This window comes from Taudactylus pleione, unplaced genomic scaffold (assembly GCF_031769625.1).
Source record: "Taudactylus pleione unplaced genomic scaffold, aTauple2 ptg000523l, whole genome shotgun sequence".
Taxonomy (NCBI): Eukaryota; Metazoa; Chordata; class Amphibia; order Anura; family Myobatrachidae; genus Taudactylus; species Taudactylus pleione.
The window spans coordinates 2,123,724-2,138,152 of record NW_028284925.1 but is presented as its reverse complement, the minus strand read 5'-3'; the positions used below and the strand labels follow the sequence as shown (position 1 = coordinate 2,138,152).

Below are 14,429 nucleotides of genomic sequence, written 5' to 3'. Positions count from 1 at the left end.
ATGTACCACACCCCCCTGTAATGTACCACACCCCCTGTAATGTAGCACACATCCCCTGTAATGTAGCACACACCCTGTAATGTACCACACCCCCCTGTAATGTTCCACACCCCCTGTAATGTAGCACACAACCCCTGTAATGTAGCACACACCCCCTGTAATGTAGCACACAACCCCTGTAATGTAGCACACACCCCCTGTAATGTAGCACACACCCCCTGTAATGTAGCACACAACCCCTGTAATGTAGCACATATCCCCTGTAATGTAGCACACACCCCCTGTAATGTAGCACACACCCCCATGTAATGCAGCACACACCCCATGTAATGTAGCACACAACCCCATGTAATGCAGCACACACCCCCTGTAATGCAGCACACACCCCCTGTAATACAGGACACATCATGTAGTCATCAGATTGCTGGAGAGCGGTGGCCATTTTTTGATGGTACACGTCCTACTATTCTCCCCAGTGTTTCCCCCATATTGGGCAGAGAGTGATGACATAATTGCTGTGGTGTGCACACCCAGCCCGGGGTCAGGGAGATAGCTAGCTAGACTATTCAGGCAGTCACGGAAATCACCGCTATATTTCAGGGAATCTCATAACAGTCAGAGAGAGTTGGCAAAGCTACAAGATGTCAGCCACAGAATTAATATAATGGAAGGTTCTGTTTTTGTTTGTAGCTATGGCCGGCCGTAGAGATGCAGCAAGTGAAGAGAAGAGCACAGAAGACCCCCCTCTCACTGATTCTGTGGAAAAAGACCATACTGAAGTAGATGCATCTGCCCAGAAGTCAACCATGGATGGTGAGAACAGAATCGATATCTTAGTAACAATTAGTTTATTGTAATATATTTTATAATATATTTATATCTTTATAATTCATATAATTTTGTTTTTATCAAATTAGGCCAGGTTGCAGAATCATCATCTGGAGAAGACCCTAATTTAGCAGAAGACCCTAACCCAGCAGAAGACCCTAACCTAGCAAAAGACCCTAATCTATCAGAAAATCCTAACCTAGCAGATGATCCTGACCTAGAAAAAGACCCTAACCTGGCAGAGGAACCTTCACTAGCAGAAGATCCTAATTTAGGACTAGATCTTAATCCAGCTGCAGAAGAACTCAACCTAGAAGATAAACCTAAACTAGCAGAAGAACCTGACCTAACAGAAGATCGTAACCTGCCAGAAGACTTTCACCAAGCAGATGAATCTAAACTAGATGAACCTAACCTAGCAGAAGATTCTAACCTAGCAAAAGACCATAACCAAACAGAACTCCCCAATCTAACAGAAGACTCTAACCACTCAGAGGACTCTAACCTAACAGAGGACCTTAACCTAGGAGATCCTAACCTAGCAGAAGACAGTAACCTAGCAGAAGAACATAAGCCATCAGAAAATCCTAATCTATTAGAAGAGCCTAAATTAGCAGTAGACCCTAACCTAGCAGAAGGCCCTAACACTGTAGAAGATGAAGAGGAGAAAGTAGAACAGACAGAGGATACAATCCCAGAGGACTTTTTCTATGATTATGACAGCATCTGCTCCCAGCCTTACATCTCGCCGGACTCAGGAATCCCCGGCACAGTTCTTCAACTACTGTATCCTTCTTCCTGCAAGAATGTGGTGATCTGTTGTACAGTAGAACATAGTGTAGGTGTATTATTTCCTGCATCTTGTGCAGGAGACAATAGTATAGTTGTGTCATCACCTTCTACAGCCTGAGTATTGAGACTGCTTGGTGGGACAACAGTCTTGTTGCATCATCTCCTACATGGCTCATCCCTAGGAGACTAGTAGCGAGTCTCCGCTGAATGGGAGAACAAGGTCATTTGGATTATCTAATGTTTCCTACTTGTATGAGAATAGTGAATAGTGGACAGGAGAATGCTTTATGGATGATGTCCCATATCCTTTCTCCTGTAAGAGTATAATGAGGCTGTACTAAGTTCTGGTAGGACAGATTGTAGGTGGACCTCCTGCATCGTGTGATAAGTTCCTGGAGGGTAGTCTTATCAGAGAACTAGTGAATGTCTTAGTGCTCACACAGGGCCTGGTTTAGAGTTTGGAGCTACTATGGCAAAACCTTTTCTGCAAGGTGGTGGGGGGCAAATCCAAAATGTGTTTGCTGATCTCCTCAGTATTTGTGTACTACATGGAGAAGCGGCCAGCATTCTCCCTACATGCAGAAAATATTGCATCTGTCATACACCCTTCCATACCGAGTAAACGTACACAGTATAGAGATCTTGCTGCATCTTATACTCGTGTCCCAGTAGCAGGAGAGGGCAGCGGGGGGAAGGGACAGGCGAGGGAAGGCTGAGCCACGGCGTGTCCACAGAATTGTGACTGAATTAGACCTGGATGCATACCCAGGTACACCTATCAGTGTATCTCCCGCTGGTGTTGGGGCTAGCTCAACCTGACGCGATGATGATGAGCAGTGACACTTCCTAGCCTCTTCTGATTGGCTCATTGCCTTTTGATCCCCCTTGTAGTTAGTACTTACATAATTAGCGTGGCTGTTATATTACATGACGTTGTGGCCATCTACAGTAGTTGCATTACCTAACTGATATTTTCATTTTGACTGCAGCAGTGAAGAAGATTATCATTTGATTTTAAAAAGGGGAAAACAACAGATATTGTATTTGTGTTTGTATTTTATCTGGTAAATGCAATTTTGCATTTATTAATAAATACCAAAAGACTATTTTCTCCTGTCTATGACTCTTCCTTATATCAATATATTGTGTACAAATAGGGTAGCGCTAGTGAAGTTGTGCTACTTCCCTATGGACACTGAGCGACCCTTCCTCCCTTCTCAGACAGGGAACATGTTACATCAGAGTGTTGACCCAACCACTAGGAGGCACTGATGAGCTAATAATATTCCAGGGTGTTTCCTTAATGTTTGTATAGACATTCTTTTGGCTATGACTGCACCAAACGGGCAAACCTCCACTTACTGGATGACCAGACCTTGCTGTACGTCGCTGGCACAATGAGCATCATCCTATCCCTGAAGACTCGTGGGCAGCAATATCTGAGGAGCAGCAGCGGCAGGGGGATCGGAGGAGTGACGGTGAGTCTTCCTATGAGACCCCCTGAGACCCTAGAACTGTAATATTAACTCCTATAACGTTTTTTCTATTTCAATAACGTATCCAAATTTGTCTTAAGGAAGACTTGATCTCCAAAACACCACATCGGTATCTGATCTGTAGCCACAGTTCTTCCTTTCTGTGGAAAAACATCTCAACATCCTTTATTTGAGTTCAAACTCCTGTCTTTAATGATAGGTCCATCCCAGCAGGAAATACTTTGCAGTAGCAGAGAAAGGAGACAAACCAAACATTGTACTTTATGAATTCCCATCTCTGAGACCTTTCCGGATACTTCGGGGTGAGAACATGTTTATGTCTATTTCCTTTATCACCGTAATCGGGTGTCAACACATCTTCAGTCCCGGCCTATGGTAGTCAACGTTCTTCTCTTTCCTCCCCAGGAGGCACAGAGGAAGCCTACACCTTCGTAGACTTCAATATGTCCGGCACCCTTCTGGCCAGTGTGGGCAGCAGCCCAGATTACATGCTCACCATCTGGGACTGGAAGAAGGAGAAGATTATGTTGCGGTCTAAGGCATTTTCCCAGGACGTCTTCCAAGTCACCTTCTCACCAGAGAACGAGGAGCAGCTCACCACCTGCGGGACGGGACACATCAAGTGAGTGGTCCTCCTCTGGTGGTCTTTCTCCACGCTGTGGTGTTACTATATTGTATAGATGTGGGCTTAGGATGCATGTAACACATCTGTGTATCTCAGGGGTAGAAGATTTCAGATGGACACTTGTCCATTTATTCTGCTCCTTTCCTTCACTTACTGACTGGTGTCTGCATTGTTACTGTCTAGATTTTGGAAAATGGCTCGCACATTCACTGGCCTGAAGCTGCAGGGAGAACTGGGGAGATTCGGGAAGACCACTCTTACGGACATACAGGGATACGTTGAGCTGCCGGATGGGAAGGTAGAAGAAGGAAGTTGATTTTTTTACTTGAATTTGAATGTTTGTTGTATATGGCCCTTACTTACCTGTCATACACAGGTTATCAAAGGGTGAGAGGTGATCACAGTTGTGTAAGAGGTGATCACAGAGAGCATAGTGGCATGAGAGGCGACCACAGGCAGGACAGGTGCATGAGAGGCGATCACAGGTGCATGAGAGGTGATCACAGGCAGGACAGGTGCATGAGAGGTGATCACAGGTAGCACAGGTGCATCAGAGGCGATCACAGGTAGCACAGGTGCATGAGAGGCGATCACAGGCAGGACAGGTGCATGAGAGGCGATCACAGGCAGGACAGGTGCATGAGAGGCGATCACAGGCAGGACAGGTGCATGAGAGGCGATCACAGGCAGGACAGGTGCATGAGAGGCGATCACAGGCAGGACAGGTGCATGAGAGGCGATCACAGGCAGGACAGGTGCATGAGAGGTGATCACAGGCAGGACAGGTGCAGGAGAGGTGATCACAGGCAGCCCAGGTGCACGAGAGGCGATCACAGGCTGCACAGGTGCATGAGAGGCGATCACAGGCTGCACAGGTGCATGAGAGGCGCCCACAAGCAGGACAGGTGCAGGAGAGGCGATCACAGGCAGGACAGGTGCATGAGAGGTGATCACAGGCAGCACAGGTGCATGAGAGGCGATCACAGGCAGGACAGGTGCATGAGAGGCGATCACAGACAGGACAGGTGCATGAGAGGTGATCACAGGCAGGACAGGTATGTGATATGCGATCACAGACAACCCAGGTGCATGAGAGGCGATCACAGGCAGGACAGGTGCATGAGAGGTGATCACAGGCAGGACAGGTGCATGAGAGGCGATCACAGGCAGGGCAGGTGCATGAGAGGTGATTACAGGCAGGACAGGTGTGTGATATGCGATCACAGACAACCCAGGTGCATGAGAGGCGATCACAGGCAGGACAGGTGCATGAGAGGCGATCACAGGCAGGGCAGGTGCATGAGAGGTGATCACAGACAGGACAGGTGCATGAGAGGCGATCACAGGCAGGACAGGTGCATGAGAGGCGATCACAGGCAGGACAGGGGCATGAGAGGCGATCACAGGCAGGACAGGTGCATGAGAGGTGATCACAGGCAGCACAGGTGCATGAGAGGCGATCACAGGCAGGGCAGGTGCATGAGAGGTGATCACAGGCAGGGCAGGTGCATGAGAGGTGATCACAGGCAGGGCAGGTGCATGAGAGGTGATCACAGACAGGACAGGTGCATGAGAGGTGATCACAGGCAGGACAGGTGCATGAGAGGCGATCACAGGCAGGACAGGTGTGTGATATGCGATCACAGACAACCCAGGTGCATGAGAGGCGATCACAGACATGACAGGTGCATGAGAGGTGATCACAGGCAGGACAGGTGCATGAGAGGCGATCACAGGCAGGACAGGTGCATGAGAGGCGATCACAGGCAGGACAGGTGTGTGATATGCGATCACAGACAACCCAGGTGCATGAGAGGCGATCACAGACATGACAGGTGCATGAGAGGTGATCACAGGCAGGACAGGTGCATGAGAGGCGATCACAGGCAGGACAGGTGCATGAGAGGCGATCACAGGCAGGACAGGTATGTGATATGCGATCACAGACAACCCAGGTGCATGAGAGGCGATCACAGGCATGACAGGTGCATGAGAGGTGATCACAGACAGGACAGGTGCATGAGAGGTGATCACAGGCAGGACAGGTGCATGAGAGGCGATCACAGGCAGGACAGGTATGTGATATGCGATCACAGACAACCCAGGTGCATGAGAGGCGATCACAGGCAGGACAGGTGCATGAGAGGTGATCACAGGCAGGACAGGTGCATGAGAGGCGATCACAGGCAGGGCAGGTGCATGAGAGGTGATCACAGGCAGGACAGGTGTGTGATATGCGATCACAGACAACCCAGGTGCATGAGAGGCGATCACAGGCAGGACAGGTGCATGAGAGGCGATCACAGGCAGGGCAGGTGCATGAGAGGTGATCACAGACAGGACAGGTGCATGAGAGGCGATCACAGGCAGGACAGGTGCATGAGAGGCGATCACAGGCAGGACAGGGGCATGAGAGGTGATCACTGGCAGGGCAGGTGCATGAGAGGCGATCACAGGCAGGGCAGGTGCATGAGAGGTGATCACAGGCAGCGCAGGTGCATGAGAGGTGATCACTGGCAGGGCAGGTGCATGAGAGGCGATCACAGGCAGGACAGGTGCATGAGAGGCGATCACAGGCAGGACAGGTGCATGAGAGGCGATCACAGACATGACAGGTGCATGAGAGGTGATCACAGACATGACAGGTGCATGAGAGGTGATCACAGACATGACAGGTGCATGAAAGGTGATCACAGACATGACAGGTGCATGAGAGGCGATCACAGGCAGGACAGGTGCATGAGAGGCGATCACAGACATGACAGGTGCATGAGAGGTGATCACAGGTAGGACAGGTGCATGAGAGGTGATCACAGACATGACAGGTGCATGAGAGGCGATCACAGGCAGGACAGGTGCATGAGAGGCGATCACAGACATGACAGGTGCATGAGAGGTGATCACAGACAGGACAGGTGCATGAGAGGTGATCACAGACATGACAGGTGCATGAGAGGTGATCACAGACAGGACAGGTGCATGAGAGGTGATCACAGACAGGACAGACATGTGAGAAGCAATAACAGCACAGGTGCGTGAGAGGCGATCACAGGCAGAACTGGTGCGAGAAAGGTGATCATAGACAGCACAGGTGTGTACGAGGCGATCACAGACATGACAGGTGCATTAATAGTGAACACAGACAGGACAGGTGTGATATTCAGCAAGCAGGGTTACCAGGCTCTATCTGTGTGTAGTTTGTATTTCCCCACCATGTTTGTGTGGGTCTCCGCCATGTGGTCATGTTTGTTTCAGCAGCAACATAAACATCCTGGCAGATTAATATTAGTGTGTTGTGTGGCGGAGAATATAGGCTGTAAGATTACCTAATGGGCATAATGAGAACATTCACTGGGACATATTTGGCCCCCACACAAATAAAGGTCAATAAAGAAGTGGGGACCCTCATTGGACATTTTGTTTATCACTGTAATTGTTACTACGGTAAGGGAGAGAAGCTGTTATTGTAGTGTCATCCTATAGTATGTACCGTGTCTGTACATATACTGCATGTATGTGTGACCCGTGTGCGTACACTATGTACTGTGTAAATGTATACTTGTAAATGTGTGTATATACAGTCAGGTGCATAAATATTGGGACATTGACAGAATTTTCATATTTTGACCTCTATTCACCACCACAATGGCTTTGAAATGAAACAAACAAGATGTGATTTACCTGCAGACTTTCAGATTTAATTTGAGGGTAATTACATCCAAATCGGGTGAACGGTGTAGGAATTACAACGGTTTCTATATGTGCCTCCCACTTTTTAAGGGCCCAAAAGTAATGGGACTATCAACTCAAAAGCTATTTCATGGACTGGTGTGGGCTATTCCCTCGTTATTCCATTATCAATTAAGCAGGTGAAAGGTCTGGAGTTGATTGTAGGTGTGACATTTGCATTTGGAATCAGTTGCTGTCGACTCTCAATATGAGATCCAAAGAGCTGTCACTATCAGTGAAGCCATCATTAGGCTGAAACATCAAAACAAACCCATCAGAGAGATAGCAAAAACATTAGGTGTGGCCAAATCAACTGTTTGGAACATTCTTAAAAAGAAAGAACGCACCGGAGAGCTCAGCAACACCAAAAGACCCGGAAGACCATGGAAAACAACTGTGGTGGATGACAGAAGAATTATTTCCCTGGTGAAGAAAAACCCCTTCACAACAGCTGGCCAAATCAAGAACACTCTCCAGGAGGTAGGTGTATATGTGTCAAAGTCAACAATCAAGAGAAGACTTCACAAGAGTGAATATAGAGGGTTCACCACAAGATGTAAACCATTGGTGACCCACAAAAACAGGAAGACCAGATTAGAGTTTGCCAAACAACATCTAAAAAAGCCATTATATTATTTCTGGAACAACATCCTATGGACAGATGAGACAAAGATCAACTTGTACCAGAGTGATGGGAAGAGAAGAGTATGGAGAAGGAAAGGAACTGCTCATGATCCAAAACATACCACCTCATCGGTGAAGCATAGTGATGGTAGTGTCATGGCGTGGGCATGTATTTATTGATGATGTGATTGCTGACAAAAGCAGCAGAATGAATTCTGAAGTGTTTCGGACAATATTATATGCTCATATTCAGTCAAATGCTTCAGAACTCATTGGACGGCGCTTCACAGTGCAGATGGACAATGACCCGAAGCATACTGCAAAAGCAACCAAAGAGTTTTTTAATGCTAAAAAGTGTAATGTTATGCAATGGCCAAGTCAATCTCCTGACCTGAATCTGATTGAGCATGCATTTCACTTGATGAAGACAAAACTGAAGGGAAAATTCCCCAAGAACAAGCAGGAACTGAAGACATTTACAGTAGAGGCCTGGCAGAGCATCACCAGGGATGAAACCCAGCGTCTGGTGATGTCTATGCGTTCCAGACTTCAGGCTGTAATTGCCTGCAAAGGATTTGCAACAAAGTATTAAAAAGTGAAAGTTAGATTTAGGATTGTTTAGTTTGTCCCATTACTTTTGGCCCCTTAAAAAGTGGGAGGCACATATAGAAACCGTTGTAATTCCTACACCGTTCACCTGATTTGGATGTAATTACCCTCAAATTAAATCTGAAAGTCTGCAGGTAAAGCACATCTTGTTTGTTTCATTTCAAAGCCATTGTGGTGGTGAATAGAGGACAAAATATGAAAATTCTGTCAATGTCCCAATATTTCTGCACCTGACTGTGCATTATATATATATATATATATACTGATTTATATTGTGCACAGTGTCTTATTATCACAAGTAACATATTACACTATAGAAAGGCACATGTACAGTGAAAGGAAAAAACAGTATAACAGAGGGTCCTGCACCCCTGAGATTACAATCTAAATGGGGGATGCAACACAAATAGGAGGACAAAGCAACGAGACAGGTGGCGAAGTTTGGAATATAGTTCCTAGGCTTTAAAGCAGTTACAGGTCAGTGCCGCCATAAGTAACAATAGCGCTTCTAGTCCAGGAGGTAGGATCTCATCTTGGATCTGCAGTTTGATATGGACAGATATTGGTGTTAGGAGCAGTCAGGGAACATACATTATAGTGAGCAGTGAGGGAACGTGCATTATAGTGAGCTGACAGGGTAGGGGCATTATAGTGAGCAGTGAGGGAACATGCTTTATAGTGAGCAGTCAGGGAACGTGCGTTATAGTGAGCAGTGAGGGAACGTGCATTATAGTGAGCAGTGAGGGAACCTGCGTTATAGTGAGCTGTCAGGGAACATACATTATAGTGAGCTGTCAGGGAACATGCATTATAGTGAGCTGTCAGGGAACGTGCATTATAGTGAGCAGTGAGGGAACGTGCATTATAGTGAGCTGTCAGGGAACATGCATTATAGTGAGCAGTGAGGGAACCTGCATTATAGTGAGTAGTGAGGGAACATGCATTATAGTGAGCAGTCAGGGAACCTGCATTATAGTGAGCAGTCAGGGAACCTGCATTATAGTGAGCAGTCAGGGAACCTGCATTATAGTGAGCAGTCAGGGAACCTGCATTATAGTGAGGAGTCAGGGAACCTGCATTATAGTGAGCAGTCAGGGAACCTGCATTATAGTGAGCAGTGAGGGAACATGCATTATAGTGGCAGTCAGGGAACATGTATTATAGTGAGCTATCAGGGAACATGCATTATAGCAAGCAGTCAGGGAACATACATTATAGCAAGCAGTCAGGGAATGTGCATTATAGTGAGCAGTTTGGGAACATGCATTATAGTGAGCAGTCAAGGAACATGCATAGTCATGGAACCTGCATTATAGTGAGCAGTCAGGGAACATGTATTATAGTGAGCATTCAGGGAACATGTATTATAGTGAGCTATCAGGGAATGTGCATTATAGTGAGCTATCAGGGAACATGCATTATAGTGAGCAGTGAGGGAACATGTATTATAGTGAGCAGTCAGGGAACGTGCGTTATAGTGAGCAGTCAGGGAACGTGCGTTATAGTGAGCAGTCAGAGAACGTGCGTTATAGTGAGCAGTCAGGGAACCTGCATCACAGTGAGCAGTCAGGGAACATGCATTATAGTGACCGTCAGGGAACATGTATTATAGTGAGCTATCAGGGAACGTGTGTTATAGTGAGCAGTCAGGGAACATGCATTATAGTGAGCAGAGAGGGAACATGTATTATAGTGAGCAGTCAGGGAACGTGCGTTATAGTGAGCTATCAGGGAACATGCATTATAGTGAGATATCAGGGAACCTGCATTATAGTGAGCAGTCCGGGTACCTGCATTATAGTGAGCAGTCAGGGAACCTGTTTTATAGTGAGTAGTCAGGGAACCTGCATTATAGTGAGCAGTGAGGGAACCTGCATTATAGTGAGAAGTCAGGGAACCTGCATTATAGTGAGCAGTCAGGGAACCTGCATTATAGTGAGCAGTCAGGGAACCTGCATTATAGTGAGCAGTCAGGGAACCTGCATTATAGTGAGCAGTGAGGGAACCTGCATTATAGTGAGCAGTCAGGGAACCTGCATTATAGTTTATAGTGAGCAGTCAGGGAACGTGCATTATAGTGAGCAGTGAGGGAACATGCAGTGAGGGAACATGCATTATAGTGAGCTGGCAGGGGACCCTCGTTATAGTGAGCTGTCAGGGAACATGCGTTATAGTGAGCAGTGAGTGAATATACATTATAGTGAGCAGTGAGGGAACATGCATTATAGTGAGCAGTCAACGAACGTGCATTATAGAGAGCAGTCAGGGAACATGTATTATAGTCAGTTATCAGGGAACGTGCGTTACAGTGAGCAGTGAGGGAACGTGCATTATAGTAAGCAGTGAGGGAACGTGCATTATAGTGAGCAGTCAGGGAACATGCATTATAGTGGCAGTCAGGGAACATGTATTATAGTGAGCTATCAGGGAACATGCATTATAGCAAGCAGTCAGGGAACATACATTATAGTGAGCAGTCAGGGAACATGCATAGTCATGGAACCTGCATTATAGTGAGTAGTCAGGGAACATGTATTATAGTGAGCTGTCAGGGAACATGTATTATAGTGAGCTATCAGGGAATGTGCATTATAGTGAGCTATCAGGGAACATGCATTATAGTGAGCAGTGAGGGAACATGTATTATAGTGAGCAGTCAGGGAACGTGCGTTATAGTGAGCAGTCAGGGAACGTGCCTTATAGTGAGCAGTCAGGGAACGTGCGTTATAGTGAGCAGTCAGGGAACCTGCATCATAGTGAGCAGTCAGGGAACATGCATTATAGTGACCGTCAGGGAACATGTATTATAGTGAGCTATCAGGGAACGTGTGTTATAGTGAGCAGTCAGGGAACATGCATTATAGTGAGCAGAGAGGGAACATGCATTACAGTGAGCAGTCAGGGAACGTGCGTTATAGTGAGCAGTCAGGGAACGTGCGTTATAGTGAGCAGTCAGGGAACATGCATTATAGTGAGCTATCAGGGAACGTGCATTATAGTGAGCTATCAGGGAACATGCATTATAGTGAGCTATCAGGGAACATGCATTATAGTGAGCAGTGAGGGAACCTGTATTATAGTGAGCAGTCAGGGAACCTGCATTATAGTGAGCAGTCAGGGAACCTGCATTATAGTGAGCAGTCAGGGAACCTGCATTATAGTGAGCAGTGAGGGAACCTGCATTATAGTGAGCAGTCAGGGAACATGCATTATAGTGAGCAGTCAGGGAACATGCATTATAGTGAGCTATCAGGGAATGTGCATTATAGTGAGCAGTGAGGGAACATGCATTATAGTGAGCAGTGAGGGAACGTGCGTTATAGTGAGCAGTCAGGGAACGTGCGTTTTAGTGAGCAGTCAGGGAACGTGCGTTATAGTGAGCAGTCAGGGAACATGCATCATAGTGAGCAGTCAGGGAACATGCATTATAGTGACCGTCAGGGAACATGTATTATAGTGAGCTATCAGGGAACGTGTGTTATAGTGAGCAGTCAGGGAACATGCATTATAGTGAGCAGAGAGGGAACATGTATTATAGTGAGCTATCAGGGAACGTGTGTTATAGTGAGCAGTCAGGGAACATGCATTATAGTGAGCAGAGAGCGAACATGTATTATAGTGAGCAGTCAGGGAACGTGCGTTATAGTGAGCAGTCAGGGAACGTGCGTTATAGTGAGCAGTCATGGAACATGCATTATAGTGAGCTATCAGGGAACATGCATTATAGTGGGCAGTGAGGGAACATGCATTATAGTGAGCAGTGAGGGAACCTGCATTATAGTGAGCAGTGAGGGAACCTGCATTATAGTTTATAGTGAGCAGTGAGGGAACATGCATTATAGTGAGCTATCAGGGAACATGCATTATAGTGAGCAGTGAGGGAACATGCATTATAGTGAGCAGTCAGGGAACCTGCGTTATAGTTAGCAGTCAGGGAACCTGCGTTATAGTGTGCAGTCAGGGAACCTGCATTATAGTGAGCAGTCAGGGAACCTGCATTATAGTGAGCAGTCAGGGAACCTGCATTATAGTGAGCAGTCAGGGAACCTGCATTATAGTGAGCAGTCAGGGAACCTGCATTATAGTGAGCAGTGAGGGAACATGCATTATAGTGAGCAGTGAGGGAACCTGCATTATAGTGAGCAGTCAGGGAACCTGCTTTATAGTTTATAGTGAGCAGTGAGGGAACCTGCATTATAGTGAGCAGTGAGGGAACATGCATTATAGTGAGCAGTGAGGGAACCTGCATTATAGTGAGCAGTGAGGGAACCTGCATTATAGTTTATAGTGAGCAGTGAGGGAACATGTATTATAGTGAGCAGTCAGGGAACGTGCGTTATAGTGAGCAGTCAGGGAACGTGCGTTATAGTGAGCAGTCAGGGAACATGCCTTATAGTGAGCTATCAGGGAACATGCATTATAGTGAGCTATCAGGGAACATGCATTATAGTGAGCAGTGAGGGAACATGCATTATAGTGAGCAGTCAGGGAACCTGCATTATAGTGAGCAGTCAGGGAACCTGCATCATATTGAGCAGTCAGGGAACCTGCATCATAGTGAGCAGTCAGGGAACATGCATTATAGTGACCGTCAGGGAACATGTATTATAGTGAGCTATCAGGGAACGTGTGTTATAGTGAGCAGTCAGGGAACATGCATTATAGTGAGCAGAGAGGGAACATGTATTATAGTGAGCTATCAGGGAACGTGTGTTATAGTGAGCAGTCAGGGAACATGCATTATAGTGAGCAGAGAGGGAACATGTATTATAGTGAGCAGTCAGGGAACGTGCGTTATAGTGAGCAGTCAGGGAACGTGCGTTATAGTGAGCAGTCAGGGAACGTGCCTTATAGTGAGCAGTCAGGGAACGTGCGTTATAGTGAGCAGTCAGGGAACCTGCGTTATAGTGTGCAGTCAGGGAACCTGCATTATAGTGAGCAGTCAGGGAACCTGCATTATAGTGAGCAGTCAGGGAACCTGCATTATAGTGAGCAGTCAGGGAACCTGCATTATAGTGAGCTATCAGGGAACATGCATTATAGTGAGCTATCAGGGAACATGCATTATAGTGAGCTATCAGGGAACATGCATTATAGTGAGCAGTGAGGGAACCTGCATTATAGTTTATAGTGAGCAGTGAGGGAACATGCATTATAGTGAGCAGTCAGGGAACCTGCATTATAGTGAGCAGTCAGGGAACATGCATTATAGTGAGCAGTCAGGGAACATGCATTATAGTGAGCTATCAGGGAACATGCATTATAGTGAGCTATCAGGGAATGTGCATTATAGTGAGCAGTGAGGGAACATGCTTTATAGTCAGCAGTCAGGGAACATGCATTATAGTGAGCAGTGAGGGAACCTGCATTATAGTTTATAGTGAGCAGTGAGGGAACATGCATTATAGTGAGCTATCAGGGAACATGCATTATAGTGAGCTATCAGGGAACATGCATTATAGTGAGCTATCAGGGAACATGCATTATAGTGAGCTATCAGGGAACATGCATTATAGTGAGCAGTGAGGGAACCTGCATTATAGTTTATAGTGAGCAGTGAGGGAACATGCATTATAGTGAGCAGTCAGGGAACCTGCATTATAGTGAGCAGTCAGGGAACATGCATTATAGTGAGCTATCAGGGAACATGCATTATAGTGAGCTATCAGGGAATGTGCATTATAGTGAGCAGTGAGGGAACATGCATTATAGTGAGCAGTGAGGGA

At 46.5% G+C, this 14,429-nt stretch overlaps 1 protein-coding gene across 7 annotated transcripts in view; it reads left to right on the top strand.

Moving 5' to 3' along the window:
- The window catches only part of CFAP44 (cilia and flagella associated protein 44), a 111,853-nt gene that overhangs the window by 7,495 nt on the left and 89,929 nt on the right, over positions 1 to 14,429 (top strand). For all 7 annotated transcript variants that reach the window (XM_088450763.1, XM_088450762.1, XM_088450767.1 and 4 more), the window contains exons 3-8: positions 691 to 813; positions 918 to 1,614; positions 2,936 to 3,098; positions 3,316 to 3,418; positions 3,522 to 3,738; positions 3,925 to 4,039. In XM_088450763.1, coding sequence (XP_088306889.1) covers positions 691 to 813; positions 918 to 1,614; positions 2,936 to 3,098; positions 3,316 to 3,418; positions 3,522 to 3,738; positions 3,925 to 4,039 — 1,418 coding nt within the window. The remainder of the gene's footprint in view (positions 1 to 690; positions 814 to 917; positions 1,615 to 2,935; positions 3,099 to 3,315; positions 3,419 to 3,521; positions 3,739 to 3,924; positions 4,040 to 14,429) is intronic.